This window comes from Hemiscyllium ocellatum, chromosome 12, assembly GCF_020745735.1.
Source record: "Hemiscyllium ocellatum isolate sHemOce1 chromosome 12, sHemOce1.pat.X.cur, whole genome shotgun sequence".
NCBI classification, from domain to species: Eukaryota; Metazoa; Chordata; class Chondrichthyes; order Orectolobiformes; family Hemiscylliidae; genus Hemiscyllium; species Hemiscyllium ocellatum.
Window position 1 is genome coordinate 51,748,362 of NC_083412.1, and position 23,303 is coordinate 51,771,664.

Consider the following 23,303-nt stretch of genomic DNA (forward strand, 5'->3'; position numbering starts at 1 on the left):
ACCCCTGGCACAGGCTTTGGCAGTTTCCCAAAGGACAGACAGGTTACTAACCAAGCCTGAATTAATGTCTAGGAATGCCCTAAATTCCTTAGAGAAGTACTGCACAAACTTATTATCGTAAGGATAAAGGGATCCATTCGCCACTGTCTCGGACCCACTATATCGTCCTTAATCTGAGCCAACAGGTACACTGGAGCATGAATGCAGATGGTAATATTACCAATCGTACAAGATGCTACCAAGTCCAGGATTGCCATGGGGTCAGAAAAAATTCAATCCTGGTGTAACATCTGTGTGGATTCGAAGAAAACGTAAAATCCCTGCCTGTGGGGTGGAGACGCCTCCAGACATGAATTAACCCTAACACCACACACAGATCCACTAATTGTTTAGTTTGTACAGAGGGTATCTGGGGGCCTTTGGGCAGCCTATCTACTGTGGGATCCACGAGATAGTTAAAATATCCCCCTGTAATGATATCCTGGGACTCAAGACTGATCAGTTTAGAGAACACGTTTACCAGAAATATGAGGGGATGGACGGGAGGGCAGTAGACATTTAAAACATCATATTCTTCCCCGTTTATCAGGGCTTTGAGGATTACAACTCTCCCATGTGTGTCTAGTAACTTAAATGGAAGATTCCTCCTAACCAATATGGCCACTCACTACTTCTGGAACTAAAAGATGAATAGTAAATCTGATCAAAGCCATTCTGCTGTAGTTTCAAATGCTCCCTACCATCCAAGTATCTCCTGTAATAAATCAATATCCACCTTTTCCTCTCTAAGACTCAAGAAGTATCTTTTTCCTCCTAATTGGTGAGTAACTCCTCTTGATGTTCCAGATACACCATTTAGTCAAGTCATTAGCCATAACCTTCTGTCGTAACATTTAGATTCCAGAGAGGAGGAACTCAAATTACAAATCGCTGAGCTTTAGTGTTGCAAGATCCATCGAACATATAAACTACTTAAACTAAAACCACTACAGTTAACAAATCTACAAAGCCATTAAAGACTATAGCCAAAGAACAACCCAACATGTAAAGTGCCAATGGCCCTGAATAGGGGAACTCACCCCCTGCCCAAAGGGAGCATCTAGACATCCCAGAGCCCAACTTCCCATCCCACTGCCAGTATTGCAGCCAGTGCATTTAAATACCTAAACTGGGCATAAACTGCCTGTAAGTAGGCATTTAGCCATCCCAGCCATTTTCTCTCCTCCTGGGTAGAGCAGCACCACAAACGCAAGCAGAAAAGAAAGAAAATACACCATGAAATAACAATGCGAACAAAGAAATTTTGAAAAAGAAAGTTAAATATCACACCCATCCTTTGGTATAACTTAACACAGGAATTGAAACTCCACAATCCGACCGCTTCCAATTGGGACCAGATTATTAACAATAAAAAAAAGACAAGAAAGCCCAGACCGGACTTTCTCTTTTTTTTGAAGAAAAATAGAGACATACCCAAAGAACTCTACTATTTGTACATGCTAAATTGTTCAGCTTAAGTTAATTTGCTCACTAGGTCTCTTGCCTTCTCCGACGTGTCAAATAGATGTATCGGTCCATCTAAGGTGATCTGAAGCCCCGCGGACACCTCAGAAAGCATTGGATCGCAAGCTCGCTCAGTCTTTTCTTAATGCCGTCATAGAATTTTCTTTTCTGGATCACCACCGCTGAGAAGTCCTGGAAAAACATGATCTTAGAGCCCTCGTAAACAAGGGCCTTTGGATTCTTCCCTTGGATTCTGGAAGCTCCCAAAATTCTCTCCTTATCTCTATAGTGATGAAACCGCATCAAGACAGGACCCAGTAAGCCCTCTCAATCTTCAAGCTTCACATACCAGCCTCCAAGTTAAGGAATTTTGGCAACCAGTCCTCAATAAATTTCACCAGTCCCTCTCCTTGCTTATCCTCCAGCAGACCAACGATCTGAATATTTTTCTCCTCCCCCTGTTCTCGAGGTCAACAACCTGGTCAAGCAAATAACGGGCCTGCATTTCCAGGGCCTGGATCCTATCTTTGGAGGAATTGGTATCACTGTGACCCTGCGTTCTACCTCATCCATTCTCTTTTCCAGGTTTCCAAGCTGCTGTTCATGTTTCTGCCGCATGGTGTAGATCGTGGCCAGCATCTCCTCGATCTGCTAGCCCAACAGCTCGTGAGATTTCATGAGCTCCTTTACCAGGACCTGGTAGGAAATCGAGTCTGAGGATTCTACAGGCTGGGCCGCGGGCCTGGCCTCTGATGTACTTGCTCTCTTCTTTGGCATCCCTGGACAGCAACAACTGAGATAGGTTGCTCTCTGACAGTTTTGTGTGACTCCATGACTTTTCCAGAGTTCCAGGATATCGCAGTGGTCCTGGTAAGGCAGGTTAAAACTTCATCCCACATACACTGTGGTGCGGACCTCTGCAACGTTATCTTCTTAGGTCACCGCCATCTTGGATCCCTTGTCCTGATTTTTTTTAGTGAAGGAAGTTTGAGACAGAGCTACAGAGCAGTCTGCTCAAAGCCAATAAAGTAAATAATGTATGACGTCTTGTGCATTTTATTAAAGTTGAAACAATAGAAGCAGCCTGAATGGGTGGAGTCAAGCTCCCACAGAACCAGGATTTTTACTTTTAATTTTCTGCTGTTGAAGCTGGTTGTGGAAGCTCTTATTCCTCTCTCTGTTGCAGCTAAAAGCTGGGGTTCTCTTCCTGCTGCTGGAATTGCACATGAGACAATCTGTTTTACTGAATTTGCCTTTGCCACAGATGTGTTTATGGGATGTTACTATATTGGAACAGTTAATTAGAAGTAATTAATAGATATGTTATTTTGTTAAGCATTTAAGTAGAGTCACAATTAAGGCAATTCTTTATTTTTTATCTTGTCTGTATTTTAACTGTAGTGTAAAAATAGTGTGTTTTGCTTAAAATTAAGTAGCTTGACAAATCAAATTGCATCTGGAATGCAACACCTTATACTCAACCTGTTCTCTAAGATTTCTTATTTTAAAGGTATCTTCTCAATATATTTTGTGGGGGTTTGGTCTGGTCCACAACACTTCCATTGGGTGGTTGTGACTAAGTAAGATGCTTTGAGAAAATGTCGACATGTATCACTTTTAATCATCATTATCACCGTGGGAACAGTGTACAAGAAGCAAGTAATGTTGCTGTTTTTGAATTGTAAAAGGCCCATGCCAACAAATGAGGCAATGTGTACAAGATTTTGCAGGAGCTGGTTGTTCTCTCAACAATAGCCACAACTAGGATCTATATAGTGACTTTAAGATAAAAAACACTTCAAATTATTTGACAAGGTAGTTAGCTGCAGAAATAACAGTACCTGGATCTAATGATGTACTTGTACTTGTGAAATGAGCTAGTATTATTGGACAGCAGGATATAGGATAAGATGAAAGATTTTATTCTCTGCTGTCTAGCAGTAATGTGACACACAAGGCAGGTTTTGATTAAACAACTATAATTGGAGTGAGTTACAGACAAATTGAAGCCAAGGCAGTTGCTTCCATCAACCAGTGGAAACATCCAGAGAAAGACAACTAAAGCAATGTGCTGGCCAGTGGAACAGCCAAGGCAACATCTCTACATCTTATCTAATGCTATCACATTCTTTCTATGATGTAGTGACTAGAACAGCACACAGTACTCCAGCTGTGGCCTAATTAGCATCTCATGCAATTCCAGCTTAATCTCCTTACGTTGTACTCAGTGTCTCAGCTCACAAAAGCAAGTACATAATAAGCCTTTATACGCACCTTATCTGCCTGGCCCACTACCTTCAGGGATCTGTAGACATGTACGCCAAACTCTTTCTACTCCTCAATATTTTCCATGGTCCTATAATTCACAATGTGATCCATTGCCTTGTTGGCCCTCCCCAGGTTCATTACCTAACTCTTTTTTCATATTGAAATCTATTTGCCATTGCTCTGTCCACCTGACAGGTCCTTTGATATTGTCCTGCAGTTTAAGACTAACTTCTCAGTAAGTAGCAACATACTAAAACAAAAGCTATTCACGAATCCAGAGCCCTTCCTTTTTAACTACTTACTATCTGAGCCCCAAGTCGATAAAAAAATAATATGTTGTTCCAATAAGACACTTATCAAACGTTACATTAGCTTAATCTCAAGACCACACAGTCTCTGTCTTCTTTGGTGTTTCACTCTTCCAACTACTGATTTCACTGGGTCGTCTTCTTTCATTTTACTGCGAGCATGTTTTACATGAAAAGGTACCTTTGGTAGAGAATGTTTCCTAATTTCTTTCAGAGCAAGATGTTTGATGGGTAGTTAGCTCTCTGGCTGTACAGCTGTTGCTTGCTGTTCAATGGCAGTTGCAGTCTGTCTAATTTTCAAAATACTGGGTTTATATACCCCCCATGACACATTAAATTCTTATAATTTGATTGGTTTCCAGGTGTCAAAACAATAAAATTCAAATTCCATTGGCTCCTGGTATCCTGGGCATAATTTAAACCAATTGGTTAAATTTGAATTGTTGTTAAAACAACAACCAAAACTCAGGTATCCATTTAACAGCCAAGTGTTACATTTGGAACAGTCTGACCCTTAGCTGGCAGCTGTGGCTGTACTTTAAATTCAGAAAAGCATTTTCTAGCTTAAAGTGACTAAATATGCTTTTGGCTTTGAAACACTAGCCTAGCTTATCATTTTCTGTACTGTTTTAAATCTAACTGAACTGTGGCCACTATCTCCAAAATGCGACCTGATTGCTAGTCCTTCACCCTGCCTGGGCTGTTTTCTGAATATTAGGTCCAGAACTGCCCTGACATTTGGTAGGTTTTCTACTGGTTAAATGATGGTTAAAGAAGTTCTCCTGGATGCAATTTGGTTTCTCTCTATCTTGCACATAAAACTATCCCAGATAATATTTAGATAATTATAATTCCCTATCACAGCCTCACTATTACAACATTTCTCTGCAATTTGATTACATATTTGATCCAATATCTCTCCCTGAATATTTGGAGGCCTATAATACACACCCAACACCTTGTTTGCCATTTTGTGTTTCTACTAATATGTCCTCATTGAATTGAATTGAATTGAATTTATTGTCGCATGTACCGAAGCACAGTGAAAAGCTTTATCTTGCGAGCAATACAGGCAGGTCACATAGTTAAGTAGCATTGATAAGTAAATAATATGTAAACAGCAGCAAAAACAAAAAACATAGGTACAGGTGAAGGTTAAGATTTTGTGAGTCCATTCAGTATTCTAACAACAGTAGTGTGGAAACCATTTTGAAAATGGCTGGTGTGTGTTCAGGCTTCAGTACCTTCTCCCTGATGGTTGAGGTTGTAGAAAAACATTGCCAGGGTGGGATGGATCTTTGAGAATGCTGGTGGCCTTTCCTTGACAACGAGCCTGGTAGATGGATTCTGTAGATGGGAGGTTGGCCTTTGTGATTGTCCGGGGCGAGTTCACCACTCTCTGTCACCATCTTTGATCTTGAATGGTACAGTTGCCATACCAGGTAGTAATACATCCAGACAGAATACTTTCAATGGCGCACCTATAAATGTTGGCAAGGGTATTCACCGTCATGCCAAATTCCCTCAGCTGCCTCTTCCAAGATAACACCCCTCTTCACTGTAATTAATTCCTTGATCAATATTGTGACCATGCCCTGTTATTCTGTCTGAATACCCTATATCAAGGAATGTTGAGCTGCCAATCCTGCCCGTCTTTCAGACAGGTCTCAATTATAGCAATGATATCATGTTCCAACTTGACTCTCTGTGCCTTCAAGTTCATTAATTTTAAGGAATATTCTGTCAGATCTGAAACTGCTGAACATAATGAGAATCAGTTGAAACTGCTTCATAAACAAGTGGAGTCAGTGAGAGTTGGAAAATAGATTGTCAAAATTGCACCACATTAGCATTGTGGAATGCAGTGAAAACCCTGACTGACAGATCACAGGCTTCAAGTCAGAGAACCAAGCCAAAACTGTAGCACTGGTGACCATATCTTAAAAAGGATAAAAATTCAATTTTAACAGCACACTGAGCAGGTAGCACCGGGAAAACCAGATCTTGGACAAAAGCAGCTAAAAAAGACGCTGCAGTCCAGATCAGAGGGTTGTGTTATTACATATGGCAATTGTATGGCAGCACAAAAAGAGAAACAGTAAAGCAGTTTCAACCATATTCAGGTGTACACTGTGTGCACTGAGGTGCACCTCTGCCCTACACCTTTTACACTTCTGCCTGATAAAACCTGGCTATCAATGCCCTCTCTGCCCTCTTCGTGCTTCATGATCCCTTATTCCAAAACTTGGATTTCCCTTCTCAGGGCATCCATGATGAGATTTCTGCCTCCAGACCTCCCAGCACCAAAAATTGGGCTTTGGTACTGTTGGGAGGATTGGAAATGCTGGCCAGTTAGATTAGCTAGGAATTCCTGAGTGATGGCCACACTCCCCACAATTAGGCAATGTAGCCCACTGGTAACATGTTTCTTTCTGGTCTATCAGCTCACCATTGACTTGCCTTTCATTTGGTCAGGCAGTCCGACCTCCAATCCTTAATTTGCTGCTCACTATCCAATCATGACACAGTAAGCAGTCTCAGGAAACTCTCTAAAATGCCCAGTTTTGAGTTTGTTTTGATCCTTCCACATAAACAAACCCTCAGGTCATGTAATTGTAAGAATCCCATGGCTCTTATAAACTTTCATGTGATTTATCCAAACTTCAAATGTCCCTTCCAGTATTAGAAGTTTTCCTGTGCTGTTCAGCCTTTCTCTGACTCCCATCCACATAAACTCGGTCTGGTACTGAATGAAAAACATGAATCCCAAAAACATCTATTTGATTCTTCATGCACATTGCTGGTAGCAATGGTAAACTATTAAAGTACTGTTGAATAAGTCGGAAGATTTTCTTCCTGCACTGTGAAATTGCAGTTCTTTACCATTGCACCATTAGAACATCAATGGGCAAGAAGCTCTAAGTGGTGTTTCCAATCCCATCCAGAAAAAAAATGCATCAATGGCTGCAGTCCAGTATTTTCAAAGAGTATTGTTCAAAAGATACATTTGCACTGTTTTGTTTGAATGCCATTGCAAAGAGAAACAACATTTTAATACAGTATGGGAACAGCATGCTGATTGGTTGGCAAGTGGACATTGGTAGAGGTGCCGGAGGATGCACCAGTTAGATGACAATTGACAATTAACTTTTAACCCTGTTTAAATTGAAATCAGGCAGGTTAACTCTGATCAACATACTGTCCTGCTGAAAGAATTAGAAAATGACCGTTGCCTTTGATTAGTTGAAATAGGCACTGTATACACATGTATTCAATCTCTCTGCAAAGAACAAAGTCATTTGTCTTGATATATCTAGTTGTACTGCTATATCAAAACTTCATACAGTACTATGTATTCATTGGAGTACTAATCTTTTAACTTAGAGTAGTATTGTTTCGTTTTTTTTGGTAAGATTTTTAAATCATCATGGATGTATGCATCACTGGCTGGACAAACATTTATTTCCCATCCTTTATTTCCCTTGAAAAGGTGTTGGTAAGCTACCTTCTTGAACTGCTATAGTCCAGTTGATGTAGGTAGATACATGGTGGTGTTAGGAAGGATTTCCAGGATTTTGTCACAGCAACAGCACAGGAACAGTGATAGCTTTCCAGATCAGGACGGTGGTTGGCTTGGAGAGCAATTTGCAAGTGGTGGTGTTTAAATAGAAGTGTTTAATTTCCAAGATCCCAATAATTGGTAAGATACTTGCCACCTTTTTTTTCCTTCAAATATACAATGTAATTTATGCTCTGCAATTTGAAGAACAGTAAAAGGATTATCAAGAGGGAACATACTTCTTTCAAAAGTCTTATTTAGGAGATGATGCAGGAAACTTTGTTCCACAGGTCTTTCGATGTCAATACTTCCTATAAAAAGCCTTGCTCAGTAACAAAACAATTTATTGCTATTTTCTCACAACGTTGTTGCTTATCAGCCTGAAAAGAAAATTAACTGGTCAAAATAACATCAAGTTTTCTGCGGAAGTTGATGTCAATTCCATTGCATGGCAACATGATGATTCATTGCACTCATTTATCAACCGTCCACATCGGGACTTATTACATTGTCATGATGCAAGACTGTATAAAGGGACCTGATGTTTGCCAATGATGATGTACAAATGACATTTGCAAATGTTCTCTTTTTATATTGCCAAGCAACATATTTTATCTTCTTGGCAGATAATGCTGGAGCATTACTGAATCTACAAATTGAGCAATATTTAAAACCTGAAGAAGAATCAATGAAAAGAAAAAAAGGTATTGATTTTGGTATGACAGATGAGAGAGACACAGATGCTGCAGAATGTGAAGGAAATATATTTTAGGATCAAGTAAAATAGCATGTGTTGGTCAATTCTACAACACTACTGCCCAATAAATCAACAAAAAGATAAAGAGCCAAAATTCTTCACCAGAGAAAATACAATGGGTTGCTAGTTCACATCTTGGCTTTGCATTTCAGAACCAGATCTGACTAGTACTTTCCGTTTTCATTCAAATGCTGCTGTCAAATTTTAGAGTGAACATTATTTGAAGTTTTTCAGCCTAAATCTTCTTATACTGTTTTATATAGAGTCACTTTATTTAAATAATATATTTATTCACAGAATGCGCTACTGGCTAGACTAGGATTTATTGCCCATTCCCAAATGCTCTTGAAGGTGGTGGTGATGTCATCTTCTTTGAACTCCTACAGTCCATGAGGACAATATACTCACAGTATGTCTTGAAAGAAGTTTGAGGATTTTGATCCAACAAAAATTAAGGAACATTGATGGAATTCTGAATCAAGGTGGTGTATGTCTTATAGGAAATTTGTGCTTGTGTTTCTGGGCATCTGCTTCTATATTTTTCTTCGAAGTGGTAGAGGTTAAGGGTGTTGTCAAAGCAGCCTTGGAGACTTGCCACACTGCTTCATGTAGGTGGTACACACTGTTGCCACTGTATGTCAGTGCTGAAGGGATGGAATGTTGGAGGTGATAAATGGGGTGCCAACCATGGAGGCTTCATTGTCCCAGACCCCAGAGTGTTGTTAAAGTTACACTCATTCAGGCAAGTGGAAGGTATTCCATAATAATCCTGTCTCAGGCCTTATAGACTGGTTTTGAGGAGTCAGAAGGTGGAATCATACATCATCTCAGTAATTAAAAATCTAGAAGGTCAATGAACTCATACTTCTCAGCCTTTAGCCTATTCTTGCAGTGATAATATTTATATAGCTGGTTCTGTTCAGTTAATGGTCAATGGTAAAGTGGAGCTGTTGATTTTGGAGCATTCAGTGATGATAAAATGCCATTGAATGTCAAAGAGTGATGGTGATATTGTTAATGAACTAATTGTTGAAAAGGCTTAGATAGAACATAAAAACTGCCTTAACCAGTTGAGCTAAATTATGTACTTCTCCTGTATAGTCTATAAAATTCTACCTACTTCAGTGTGCACAGTCAGAGTTCCTTAGTATTTTATATTCATTTCTCTTTCAAGATATTATTTTCTCCTTCCTTGTTGCTAACCTGTGCCATGTGATTTAAGAGACACAATGAGTTTATCAGATTCAGAGAAACCTCACAACTATACTATCACACATGAATTTGTTGTTTCCCAGTTCTATAGAGAAAGGATAAAAATAAGAGTAGATCCTGCCTTTTGTCAGCCAGCAATATTGGAGTGATATCTTTGTCGATGAGGAATCTGCCAAGGGAAAAGCAAGTTATTATGTTAATAACTACTAGAAAAGATCTCTAGATGAAAAATATTTGAGATGCTTTTTGTTTGATCAATATTCTGTGTAATGTGGCCAAAACAATGAATGCAAATGCATAAAGAGAAGAGAGACTTGGCATTGTAGGATCACTGAATCCCCAGGAAATGAGCATGTGTTTTGTCTAAGCAATGTGAGTGCAGATTAAGTTAATTGTACCTTGTAGTTAATGATTCACCTATTAGTCATTTAGTTTATAACCTGTGTACTTTGAGAGCAGTCAGTGGTAATGAAATCACTTAGTTTGCTGGCATATAAATATTTGAACTTTTTATAGTTGTTTAATGGTTATTTCTAATTATTATGACTTTTAAAATGAAATCATACATTATCTGAGTAATTAAAAATTTTACAAATAACTAATACTAAAATTCAACATTACCTCACTGTCGGGATGATATGAAAAAGCAGTGCATACAAAAGAAGGTCTTATGATGCGGGAGTAACATCCCTGTCTGTAAACCAGAACCTCTGGGTTCAGGTTCCATACGAGGACCTGATGACCAAGTCTGGCATATTCATAATATGGTCAAATAGATTGAACATCAACTTGGAAACCTTTCTGATACATTACAGTGGCAAGTGATAAGACTGGGAGAGATTTCTGGTCTTCCATGTGATAGGAAGAAATTGGAGTCTTTATCACTACTATCCATTCCTTCAGGCTACAACATGCACAGAAGCGTAGAAAATAGTAGCAGGAGTAGGGCTATTCAGGCCTTCAAGCCTATCCCATTATGATCATGGTTGACTATCCAATGTCGTACCTTGTTCCCATTTGCTCCCCATATCCTTTCATCCCTTTAGCACCAAAAAACAATATCTAGCTGGGGAGGCAATGGCCAAGTGGTATTTTTGCTAAACAATTAATATAGAGACCCAGGTAATGTTCTGGGGACCCAAGTTTGAATCCCATTATTGCAATGGTGGAATTCATATTCAATAAAAATTTAGGATTAACATCTAATAATGACCACAAAACCACTGCTAATTGTCAGTAAAACCCATCTGGTTCACTAGTGTCCTGTAGGGAAAGGAAATTGCTATCCTTATCTGATCTGGGATGCATGTGACTCCAGATCCACAGCATTGTGGTTGACTCTTAAATTGGGAGCCCAGTTAGGGATAGACAATAAGTGTTGGCTTAGTCAGTAATGTCCATGAATGAACAAAAAAAAGCATCCTCCTTGAATACATTCAATATTTTAGTCTTAACCTCATTCTGTTTCAGAGAATTCCACAGATTCACCACTCTCTGGCTAAGAAATTTCTCCTTATCTCAGTCCTCACTGACCTACCCCATATCTTAAACTGTGATCCTGGTTCTTGACTCCCTGGTCATTGGGAACATCCTTCCTGTACTTACTCTGTCTAGTCCTGTTAGAAGTGTATACGTTTCTATGAAATCCCCCTTTATTCTTCTAAACTCCAGTGAATGCTGTCCTAACCGATCCAGTCTTTCTTTATGTATCAGTCCTACCATCCCAGAAACCACTCTGGTAAACCTTCAATGCATTTTCTTTGGAGCAAGAACATCTGACCTCAGATAAGAAGACCAAAACGACACCACAATACTCCAGGTATGGTCTTACCAAGGCCCTATACAATTGCAGCAAGACATAGTTTCTCTATAGTTGGAATCTTCACCTCTGAAGGCCATGAGATAATTTGCCATCTTCTCCCCACATGGAATCTGCATGTGTGTTTTCAGCGATTGACATAAAAGGACACCCAGGTCTTATTGCACTTCCCAATTTCCCAATCTATGACCATTCAGATAATAATCTGCCTTTTGCAATCAAAGTGGATAACCTCACATTTATTATACTTCATCTGCCATGCCTTTGCCATTTCACTAGACTTGTCCAAATCGCACAAGCATTTTTGCACCCTACCCTCAGTACTTACCCATTTTTGGGTCTTTGTAACTTGGAGATATTCCATTTACTTATCTTGTCTAAGTCATTAATACAGCCATTCATCCATTTCCACAAGGGTTCCATTCCTGAGAATCCCCACAAATGATAAAATTTGCAAGTGCAGAGCTCATTTAAAAGTGCATTAAAAAGCCTGAATATGTGAGCTTTGCCACGAGATGTTGAACTTTATTGTTACTTGTTTTATGGCACAGATAGGCGAATTTATAATTTTACAGATACAGAGGATTGCGAATAGCTGGAGTCCAAGCAGTGGGCCCTACGATAGCCTGTTAGCCACTGGCTGCCACCATCTTATTCTAAGACTTATTTATTCCAGCTGTTTGTTTTCTGTCTGCCAATCTGGTTCTCTGTCCATGCCAGTACATAACACTAAATCCCATACACTTCATTTGCAACTATGAGCCATTGAAGGGGGGCAGATTATTCGGATGGTTGGCGTAAGGAAAGGTCAATGCCTGCCGAGGATTCAGATTCTGCCTCCTTACTGTGGTGGAAATCACAGTGCTGTGGGTTAGACCTGACTTGGTCAGAGAACTCAAGAAGGAGAACATATGTGGACAAGAATTGTACTAGTGTTGTCTTATTTACATTGACCAAGTTGACTCTGAGCTAAGAAACTAACTACATTCCTTCTTAAATTCAGCAATGAGAGTTTTGCAGGGAAAGTCTACTGTTAGACACATTGTTTGTTAAAGAGAGTTTTTAATTGGTGGTTGTTATTTGATAAATTTCAATGTTTGGCATTTTTAATTGGAACAGGAGGACAACCCCAAACATTGACGCGAATATCTAGTTTCAAAGAGGGCACAAGATGCACAGATAACTTGTTCATAACTACTTTGTTAAACTATTCTGTATACAACAATGTTTGTATTTCATTCAAGAAATGTGACAGCTTGTGGTGTAGTTACATTGATTAAAATAAGGTATTCAGATTTCTCTTTCAATTTTAATAGCCATAACAAGACCATAAAACCATGCTCATTAGAAACTGATTTTATTTTGGTCATGAGAAAATTCCATCCAGACATCTTTTGATGTTTAAATATCTGCTCTTTATTTCTTAGATTATTTTAAAACTGAAAATAATTCTCGTAGAGTGATAACTAATTTAGCAGGTCAGAGGGCCTAATCTACTTGTGATTTTAGGCCACTGCTAACAAAGGGCATTTAAGACTGCCTTTTTAGGTAAAATTAGGTTTCTGCACTCGTTTCAGACCTGTACGCACAAATTGTTTCGCTGCTAGTTGATATTTGTAGTGTATAAGCACTAACAGACTCAAGCTTTCTTAACCAGAGACAGATGGATGCAATTTAGAATTGACTCAATTAAGTGAAAAGTGTTTTGCATTTTCTAGAGCTGGAGGACACAGCAGTGCTCCTCTGGTTGTACAGAGCAACTGTGAGCTGTTCACCCTCACCACCCAGAGACTCCACATCCTCCTCTCTCCCCATCACCATACACACAACTTTACAGCAGCTTCCACTAACTTCCCTGAACTTATAAGGCTAAAAAATGCAGATTATGAGAGGTGGGCTATGCCAAGGCATTTATTGGCATCCATAACTTGGTTGACTTATTCTAATGGAACTATAGACAACTTAACTTCTCCTCTTAAGTCAATCTCTGCTGGTGAGCCATTGCAACACATCATGAGAGTAGCAATTTGTTTGAAGAACCAAACTGATTAGACTCAAAAGAGTCTCCAACCAGTAGACCATGATATTACATCCTATTCCGTAAGAGATAATCACATAGTCTACCAGCTGTTGTTCTTCAAAGTGACAATTAATAATGTTTAGCTGCAAGGAAGGAGATTTTCCAATATGCCTAAATAAGATGTTTATTGAGTAACCTATGTTTCTTTATCATCATGATACATTTGTATATAAAGCCGAGTTTTGTATGTCTGCTCCAGACTGATAAAATTTAAACCCTTCTACATTAAATAATTTTAGCACAACTGGTCACAATATAGTTCACCAGCATTAATTAATCATATGACTTCAAGGCTGTAGAAATGTTTAAAAAACTCAATTTGGTTGAGAGGCTGGTCAGTTTCCTAACACAATGAACAGGGCAAAAAAAAAACCCTGGTTTGATATTTATCAGATTTTTTTTAATCTCAAGAAATGTCCAAATCATCATTGCCACCTTTCATGTTGTGCCTTTATCCATCACATAGTTATCAGCGATGAATAATCAGCAGTGACCATGGATCAGCAGCAACTGCGCTATGTTAGTCATACTGTTTGTGCAGAGTAACCTCAGCATTCAAAAGAAATGAACAATGATGACGATGAAACACTCCCATAAGCTGTTGTATCTAAAAACAAGGACACCAAATTCTTGTCTCACTCAGTCAGCGTTAGCAATTTTTTTGAAAAAATCAGTTTGGTCAAATGTTTACAATTTCATGTCTGGAAGCGAATAGAAGCATAATGTATATTTGATTACTATTAATCAATGAGTCTGCTCAAAAGGCACATGTACTTTTTTATTCCATAAAACTTATTATTTCTGCATTACTTTAGGCCATTGGTTCATTTTAAAATACCTTAAGGTCAAAGAATAATTATTGGAAAACTGACAACTCTACATTTCCCCAAAGCATTAAAGTTTACCATTGTTCATCATCTCATTTCAAATCTGTGGCATTTCTAAAGTGCAAACTCCACAATTGGGTAAATGCTTTAGCTCTATAACATAAGCCTTTTTTGAGTTGGTGTCCACTATTGTTCTCTCCAATTTCCCAAATATACTAGGGACAAAATGGCTGTCATATTCCAAGTCTTCTCTTCCTTTTTTGCTTTGTTCTTTTTATGATACCATTAGCATAAGCATTACTCATGCATCCACCTGTACCTCCTGTACCCTGTGCAAGTAATCAATTATCACACATGAATATTAACATGTTGCACAATATTTGACCATTGGACATCGTAGGAGAACCACATGGTACTTTCAGCACACACATGCACTTTTTAATAGAATTAATTAGTAGTGATCAGGAACTTGTTCAGTTTGAGGGCATTGGGCTAATTTAGTTAACATCAGTGCTCTCCCTTTTGAGATCACCCAAGTCAACATGGAACGGGTTCAAATGTGACATATTCTTGATGTGCATGGATCAGTACATGTCTTGCACATTTAGTAAGTGCTAAACTGAAAAGTCATCGACAATTTTGTTATCAGTGCATTTTCTATGTAAAGCCAAATTATTAAATGATGGTAGAGGATCTATGGTTTTCTCAGGCTTTTATTTCCTTGGTTTATTCTTGCCATTTTATGAGTTACTGAGAGGACACTCTGGTTTATTACAGGAAGTTAAAGAATGAGCTCATCAAAATCCGAGGTTCTTCAATAAATCGAAGAAAGCAGCAAATCAGTGACCGAGTCTGTAGAAGATGTCAGAAGACGCTTGGCCTAATCTTCTTCAGAGGAGACCTTTGCCAGACATGCAATGACCGTGTGTGTACGGAATGTAGAATTATTGCCAGTGATGGGACCTGGAAGTGCACTGTGTGCGCTAAAGTTGCGTATGTATTTGATTTTAAAGCAAGTAATAATCAGGAAAATAAGCCAAATAATTCTATAATGACATTGCCTTATTCACAGATACAGGTAATCATAATCAGATGAAACATTGCTATCCCTATCCCAGTGTGCCTCTTGTGAACACCCACGTATGAATATGTACTGAGTTGTATCTTGTATGTGTTATCATCAAAATGACAATCATTATATACGATATGTAGAAATTAATGACAGAATCACTAAAGCTCAAACGAAAGTTAAAAGCCACTTTAATTGTAGATGTTTATTTTATATCTGTATGGGAAAAACACAAAAGAGCGTATTTTTCATCTTTAAATTGTTAAGTGCCATGAATTCAATTTATGTTTGTCTGTCACATTATTGCATATTTCCATCATTACAACACATGTTCACAAAAAAATGAAATATTGCCTGCAAAACACATAATATCTACCAATTTAATGGAAACAAAAATAAATAAGTTTGTACTGGTCACTAATTAGGCATAGCCAAGCCTTTGTTTTCAGCTGTTTGAGATGATACAATTAGACATGTAGAGCTTTTAAGTCTAATTTTAATACTTTTAAATGTAATGATTGCACACACAGTTAACCACAAAAACAGTTTTACTATTTGATATTTATTGTTCTGCAACTTCAAAATACAGAAAGAAATATAATGCTCTCATAAAATCAATTTCACTGAAACATCGCTTTTATAATATTCTGTCAGTATTACTTTCCAGGAAGTACAAAAGCAAATGTTCCAACTGAATTGAATTGAATTTATTATCATGTGTATCGAGGCACAGTGAAAGGCTTTGTCTTGTGAGCAATACAGGCAGATCACATAGTTAAGTAGCATAGATAAGTAAATAATAGGTAAACAGCGTCAAAAACCACAACATAGGTATAGGCAAATGCTAAGAGTTTGTGAGTCCTTTCAGTATTCTACCAACAGTAGGGTAAAAACCGTTTCGAAACCAGCTAGTGCATGTATTCAGGCTTCTATACCTTCTCCCTACTGGTTGAGGTTGTAGAAAAGCATTGCCAGGATGGGATGGATCTTTGAGAATGCTGGCAGCCTTTCCTTGATAGCGAGCCTGGTGAGTGGATTCTGTAGATGGGAGGTTGGCCTTTGTGATTGTTCGGGCCGAGTTCATCACTCTCTGTAACCATCTTCGATCTTGAATGGTACAGTTGCCATACCGGATAGTGATACATCCAGACAGAATGCTCTCGATGGCACACCTATAAAAGTTGGCAAAGGTATTCGCCGTCATGTTAAATTTTCTCAGTTGCCTGAGGAAGAAGATGTTGTTGGGCCTTTGTAACCAGTGCATCCACATGGAGAGTCCAAGAAAGCTTGTTGTTGATGACCACTCCCAGGAGCTTGACACACTCCACTCGTTCCACCTCTGTGCTGTTATTGTGGACCACGTCACCAAGTGACCTCACCAGCCCCAGGAAACTTAAACCCATAAATTAAAAGTGGGCCATATCGCCAGTGCTTCATCCGGAGGCTCACTGATGATATTACCCAATATGGTGATGAAACGTCTGAAGTCAGATCTTCCAGCTCAGCAAGCAAACCTACATCCATGGTCTATAGTCCCAATCGACTCAATCCCTCTTCACCTCCTCAGCTCTTGAGCGTGTCTACTAAATGTTTGTTGCACTACCTCCAAGGCTATTATATCCTTCCACCAGCAATGAAACAAACACTGCTCAGCACTCAAGGTGTGTTATCATCAAAGCCCAATCTAATTTCAGTAAGGCTTCTTTATTATTAAAATAATTTGATAAGGTTAGCAAAGCAAGAGTTTACCTTGGAAATTCATGTTGACCTAATTATAACTATTTTGTAATGTTTTTGGTTTCTTGATGTTTTTCAATTTATTACTTAGTTAGAATTATATTGGTGTTCCTACTGCTGATATTATGTTGTTAGCTGGTTTCTAGCTTGCTGGATATATGCCATCTCCCTTCTTAAATATCAATATAATCAACACCAATCTAAGGCATTGCACTTTTTTTCTAACAGGATATTACATTCTTGGATGTAAGGTTCTTGGATGTTTTTCCTAAATTTTTTAACCCATGTACAAGAAATCTCATGTCCCAGGGTTAATTAGGTTTTGTTTCCTTTCTCCTTTCATTGAAATCACCTTTCAATGTTACCACCATTTGATCCATCTCCCTGATTTTTTAAAAAATTTAGTCATGTGACAAGGAGGTTGCTGACTGGGTCAACTTTTATTGCCCTTGACCTGAGGCTTGCCAGGCCAATTCAAGGGGCAGTTAATAGTCAGCCACGTTGCGGTGGGCCTGGAGTCACATTTAGGCCAAATCAGGTAAGGACAGTAGGTTTCCTTCCTTTTGTTTGGGTTTCTACAATCCACCACTTCTCACTTGTACTGATTTTGGGATTTATTTTTGGGCTACCTCTCTGAATTTGCTTAATGAGTAAGCTGGGTGTCCATCGTATCTCTTGGCGATTGCTCTATTGAGTTCATTTATGCTGTAAGGCATAGTAGGAGATATAGTAGGACAATGGACAATGGCTACACATTCACTAATAGACTAGAATTTTATTAAATTCAAATGGAACCATCTGACAGGGTGGGATCCAAACCATGTCCCCAGAACATGGGGATTAGTAGTCTGGTGAAATTGGGACACCACAGTGACTCCCGTCTGAAGCAAAATAATTATTTTATATTTCTGCTATTTTGTAATCACTGGATATATCCTAATAGTTCCAAGTGACACAGTTCTCACCCTGATTTTCCATTTTTGGTTATCTAGCTATACAACATTTTATGTTGTTTTATGTTTTTCAATAACAGAAGTTCATTGTTCCTCATTACCTTCTTAACTACTTTTTTTAACTTCATTCCTAGTCTCTTCATATTCTCCTTGTTAACGCTCATGCTGACAACTTTTTCCATATCTATCCTTTTCCTTGCCATTAGACAGATGGTTACATTTGAATTTAATAAAATGCTAGTCTATTAGTGATTTGTAGCCATTGTCCATTGTCCTACTACATCTCCTACTATTGTCACAGCATAATTGAACTCAATAGAGCAATCACCAAGAGGTACAATGGACACCCAGCTTACTCATTGCTCCCTTTTCAAAAACAAAGTCTGTATGTAGGTATCACCAGCATTTATTGCCCAGCCATGATTGCCCTGAGAAAATGCTGGGGACCTGCCTTCTTGAACAGCCAGTGTTTGTGTGATGCAGTGCTAAAAGGAAGTGAGTTCTAGGATTTCGAATGTGACAGTAAAGCACAGTAGTGTAGTTCCTTGTGAGGATGATGCATAGTACTTTGCAATTAGTGGTGCTTTTGAATATCTGTTGTCCTTGTACTTCAAGGTGATAGAGCTTTTGGATGATACAGTCAAAGGAAGCTTGATGAGATGCTGCAGTGTATCTTGGAGATTGGACATTCACATTGCCACTTTGTGTCAGTGGTGAAGCCAGTCAATGTTAAAAAACGGTGGACCAAATGACAATTACGTGGGCTGCTTTCTACTGGATGGTGTCAAGTGTCTTGAATGTTTTAGATGGATGAGCAATCCATCATGCTCCTAACTTGTGCTTTTTAGGTGATGAGATTTTGGGAAATCAGGAGGTATGTCACTCACTGCAGATCTCCCAGCCACTGACCTGCTTTTTAACTGCCATGCTTAAATGGCTGGTCCGATTCAGTTTCTGGTCAATGATGCTGATAGTAAGGGATTCAGCAATGGTAATGTAAATGAATGTCAAGTGGCAATGATTAGATTCTTTCTTGCTGGAAATGGTCCTACTGTGGCATAAATGCTATTAACAACTTATCAGCTCAAGGCTAGATATTTTCCAGGTTGTGCTGCATGTGGACATGGATTGCTTTGGTATCTTAGGAGGTGCGAATGGTGTTGAACATTGTGCAATCATCCACAACTCTTCCAATTTCTGATCCTATGATGCAGGGAACGTTATTGATGAATAGCTGATAGTGGATTAGCCTAGAACACTGCCCTGAGGAACTCATGCAGAGATATCATGATGTTCTTTTTTATTCAAGCTATCTCATTGGTGATCAGTTTTTCTTAATTTTTGAGCAGTTTTGTTTCCTGAGTTCCATCGAACCTCATTTTGAATGTTACCCATTACTGTTTGGCTTCATTGTGTGGAAATTTTTACAATTTCATTCTTAGTTTCTCAACAATCTGCTTTCCCAAATCCATTGTCCTGTACTTTGTCATATTTATGTCTTTCTTCATTATCCTAAACCATGCTATTAATATGGAGAGCGTAAGTAGCTCAGTTGACTAGATGATTAGAGAGTGGTACAGAATAAAGCCAACTGCATGGGAATCAATTCTTGTACTGTACCAGCTGTGTGTAGGGTAAGGTCAGGAGTGTTGCCTCCTGACCTTACCTTCTGCCGGCAAGTGGTTATCTTTAAGCTGTACATAACCAGTTGAGTCTATCTAGACCAATAAGTGGACGTTAGACTTCTTACATATTGAATTATAACAGAGTCCTGTACATAATCACAGGAAATCAATTCTCTTAATTTTTTATCTGTCTCTCCGACCAATTAATTTTGGGTTAGTTGAATTCCTCCTGATACTATGACTTTTTTTTCAATCATTTCCCGAATTTTTACCTGTGGTATTTCCTTCACCCCTCTTCTGTTACAAGGTTAATGGATCAAACTTTTTACAGTCTCATCTCCATTTACCTGCTGAGCCATGGTGTTTTAGTATGCATTTTGGTTGTCCACTGCATTCTCTTTCTCATTGTTCTCTGAAGCAGTAAATATATATCTGTTGGGAAAAAACAAATCTGTAGGGCTACCCCTTCACCCTGTCCTAAGTTCCATATTGCTGACTCCCTGACGATAACACCTTCTATCTGTACTGTCATTGGCCAATGATTTCCTCTGAATAAACTGGGCAGAAATTTCTCTCCCTCCCTTTTATTTTAAGGTGTATCTGTCTCTCATTCCAGCTCGTGACAGAGTTGAGTGACTCTAACCAGAGTGAGTTCCTGTGTCTGAGAGAATCCAGGACAATCTCACTGTTCACAACATCTCATATCCTCCATTCCCAACATATAGTTTGTCCATCTAATTCTAATCTCATTTATTTAATTGTATTTTGATAATCTGGTTAAAACTAAGTAAATAGCTTCTGTTTTTAAAAATACTCAGTTTGCTCACCATATGAGCTTCTCTTCTGTGCTCGCTGTGAATTGTTTATAAGGATTTCCCTAGAGTTAGCATTGCTAACACATTGTGTTCAACCAGGTTTAATGTTAGTTTTTCATTGTTCAGAACATTGCTGTTTTTTTACAGTTAAACTTTTAAAACCTGGAAAATAATTTTAATATTTTGCTTAGTTTTCTCCAGATCCACCATTTCTCACTTACACTGATTTGAGGATTTCTTTTTGGGTTATCTCTATGAATTTGTCTAATGAATAAGATAGGTGTCCTTTGTATCCCCTGGCTATTGCTCTGTTGAATTCAATTATGCCATGAGGCACAGTAGGAGGTGCAACAGCAGAGGTTGATAGGTAGAAAAAATGGGAAAAAAAGAGCAGTTTATAAAGGGGCTATGATGTTTCAGTTTTCGAGAGGTGAAACATTATCTCAATCAAATCCATTTAGGAAAATCGTAAATATTGTGAGGATTTTTAAAAAACAACTCTTATGAAGTAGGAGAGTGAACTGTCTTTAAGTTTCTGTAAATTTGTATCATGAGGTAACAGTGTGAAAACATTTCAGTGAAGTTCGTATCCACTATCAAGAGAGTCAGTGATAAAGATATAAAAACAACATTTTGCACAAACAATTTATTTCTAAGGTGTGTGTATTTGCACTTCTGAAAAGGTATTCTGAAACTAGAAAGACTAATGTTTGATGCAGGTAATGGACAAGAGTTGAGAGAAAGAAAGAAAATAAGGAAGCAGTGGGTAAGAGAATAAAAGGGAGCAGTCAAAGGAAAGAGATTGAGACGGTAGAGATGAGAAGGCAGAGCGAGGGAGGAGGGAACACTGTCAGGATGGCTCCATTATTATGCTGTCATCACTAGGTCAGGAGGCAATGTTTTTACCATTACTCCTGGAGCATAGTCGAAAGTCATATTAAACGTATAGTACATTATCAGTGGTTGCAGCTCTGATGAGTTGTTATTGCATCCAGAGCTGAATTAAGAATTCTTTGCGCTTTTGCTGTTTCTTTCTCTTAGCAATATTATTTATTTTATGCCATTGTTTTGTTGGCAATGAAGTGAAAGGTGTAATTTTACTTTAGCCCTTCAAGAGAAAATAGTAATCATTAAAAAATGAGTTCAGTTTTCCACTGTCGTCTTTTATATAATAATTCTGCAAATATGCACAATATATATATTATTCAAGAAGATTTTTGGAAAATTAATATCAAATAAACTGAACTTATAAATGAATTTAATGTAGAAAAGTGAAGTATAAAACTGAGTGTTAGGGTACATGATCTACAGACCATGTCTACATAAAAATAATGAGTAGGAATTGGTTGCATGGAAACATGATTAACAATTACTAATGCCTTTTAATGACTAATGCATTACAGCTCATTGGGTAAGATTTAATCTGTTCATTACAGTATCTTAATCATCTCCTAATAGAAGGAAGTACTGGATTCCAATTTTTAAAACAGAAATCCTACTGCTGAGAGAAACATTTATTAGCCATCTAACCTTTAATAATATTCTTGTATAAAAAGTTTATGTATCATTGCATATTTTCATGTGCTGTTTGTAGGGTGAGTTTGTTAGAAATGAAAAATAAATTATCAAAATAAGAAAGTAATCATAAATATAACAGAACAAGGTTAGATACAATATTATAGTATATTTTTGAATTAAATCAGTTTTAATATTGTCACGTATTATAAACAACAGTGTTTAAAAATATATCAAGTAAAACTTGAATCAATAAATAACATTTAATTATTTGCCAGATTTAGTTAATTAGTTGTTATCAATGTTTAATACAAAAAGCCACCAAGAATTTTTAAAATGGAAAATCAACAAATTTTATGGGTTCTTTCTTTTATATAGGGCTGCTATTATGTTGTTCTTTCTTTAAACAGAGAGCTGCGGGTTGTCACCGGAGAGTGGTTTTTTGAAGCGAGAGCAAAACGATTTGAACCTGCATCAGGAATGGGATCTGATCTCATCAAACAGTCAATCATCAGGAAACCTATAGGTAAGATATACTGGACATGGTGTTTTTCTGTACTTAACAGGTACAGATTAAAGTCACCAGAAAAGTTTAGATATAATCAATTACAGCATTCATGCACTTTTATGATTTTCAATGGTAAGCATTAATTAATGTCAAATAGAGTCATAGAGTCATAGAGATATACAGCATGGAAACAGACCCTTCGGTCCAACCTGTCCATCCCGACCAGATATCCCAACCCAATTTAGTCCCACCTGTCAGCACCCAGCCCATATCCCTCCAAACCCTTCCGATTCATATACCCAACCAAATGCCTCTTAAATGTTGCAATTGTACCAGCCTCCACCACTTCCGCTGGCAGCTCATTCCATACACGTGCCACCCTCTGTGTGAAAAGGTTGCCCTTAGGTCTCTTTTATGTCTTTCCTCTCTCACCCTAAACCTATGCCCTCTTGTTCTGGACACCCCGACCCCAGGGAAAAGACTTTGTCTATTTACCCTATCCATGTCCCTCATAATTTTGTAAACCTCTACAAAGTCACCCCTCAGCCTCCGACGCTTCAGGAAAAACAGCCCCAGCCTGTTCAGCTCTCCCTATAGCTCAACATTTCTAAAAATTACTTTCTACATGTGCAGAGTTCCATTCTTCCAGATTTTAAATATTTGAGAAAATCTTATAGTTTCGCTTAATGCAATCTTTCCTTTTCATTATTTCATTTACTGTGCATGAATTGACACTAAGCTCAATATT

At 38.2% G+C, this 23,303-nt stretch overlaps 1 protein-coding gene across 5 annotated transcripts in view; it reads left to right on the forward strand.

Annotated features, from left to right (window-relative positions):
- Positions 1–23,303, forward strand: part of sytl5 (synaptotagmin-like 5) — a 183,023-nt gene that overhangs the window by 108,297 nt on the left and 51,423 nt on the right. For all 5 annotated transcript variants that reach the window (XM_060833536.1, XM_060833533.1, XM_060833535.1 and 2 more), the window contains 2 exons: positions 15,111–15,326; positions 22,458–22,573. In XM_060833536.1, coding sequence (XP_060689519.1) covers positions 15,111–15,326; positions 22,458–22,573 — 332 coding nt within the window. The remainder of the gene's footprint in view (positions 1–15,110; positions 15,327–22,457; positions 22,574–23,303) is intronic.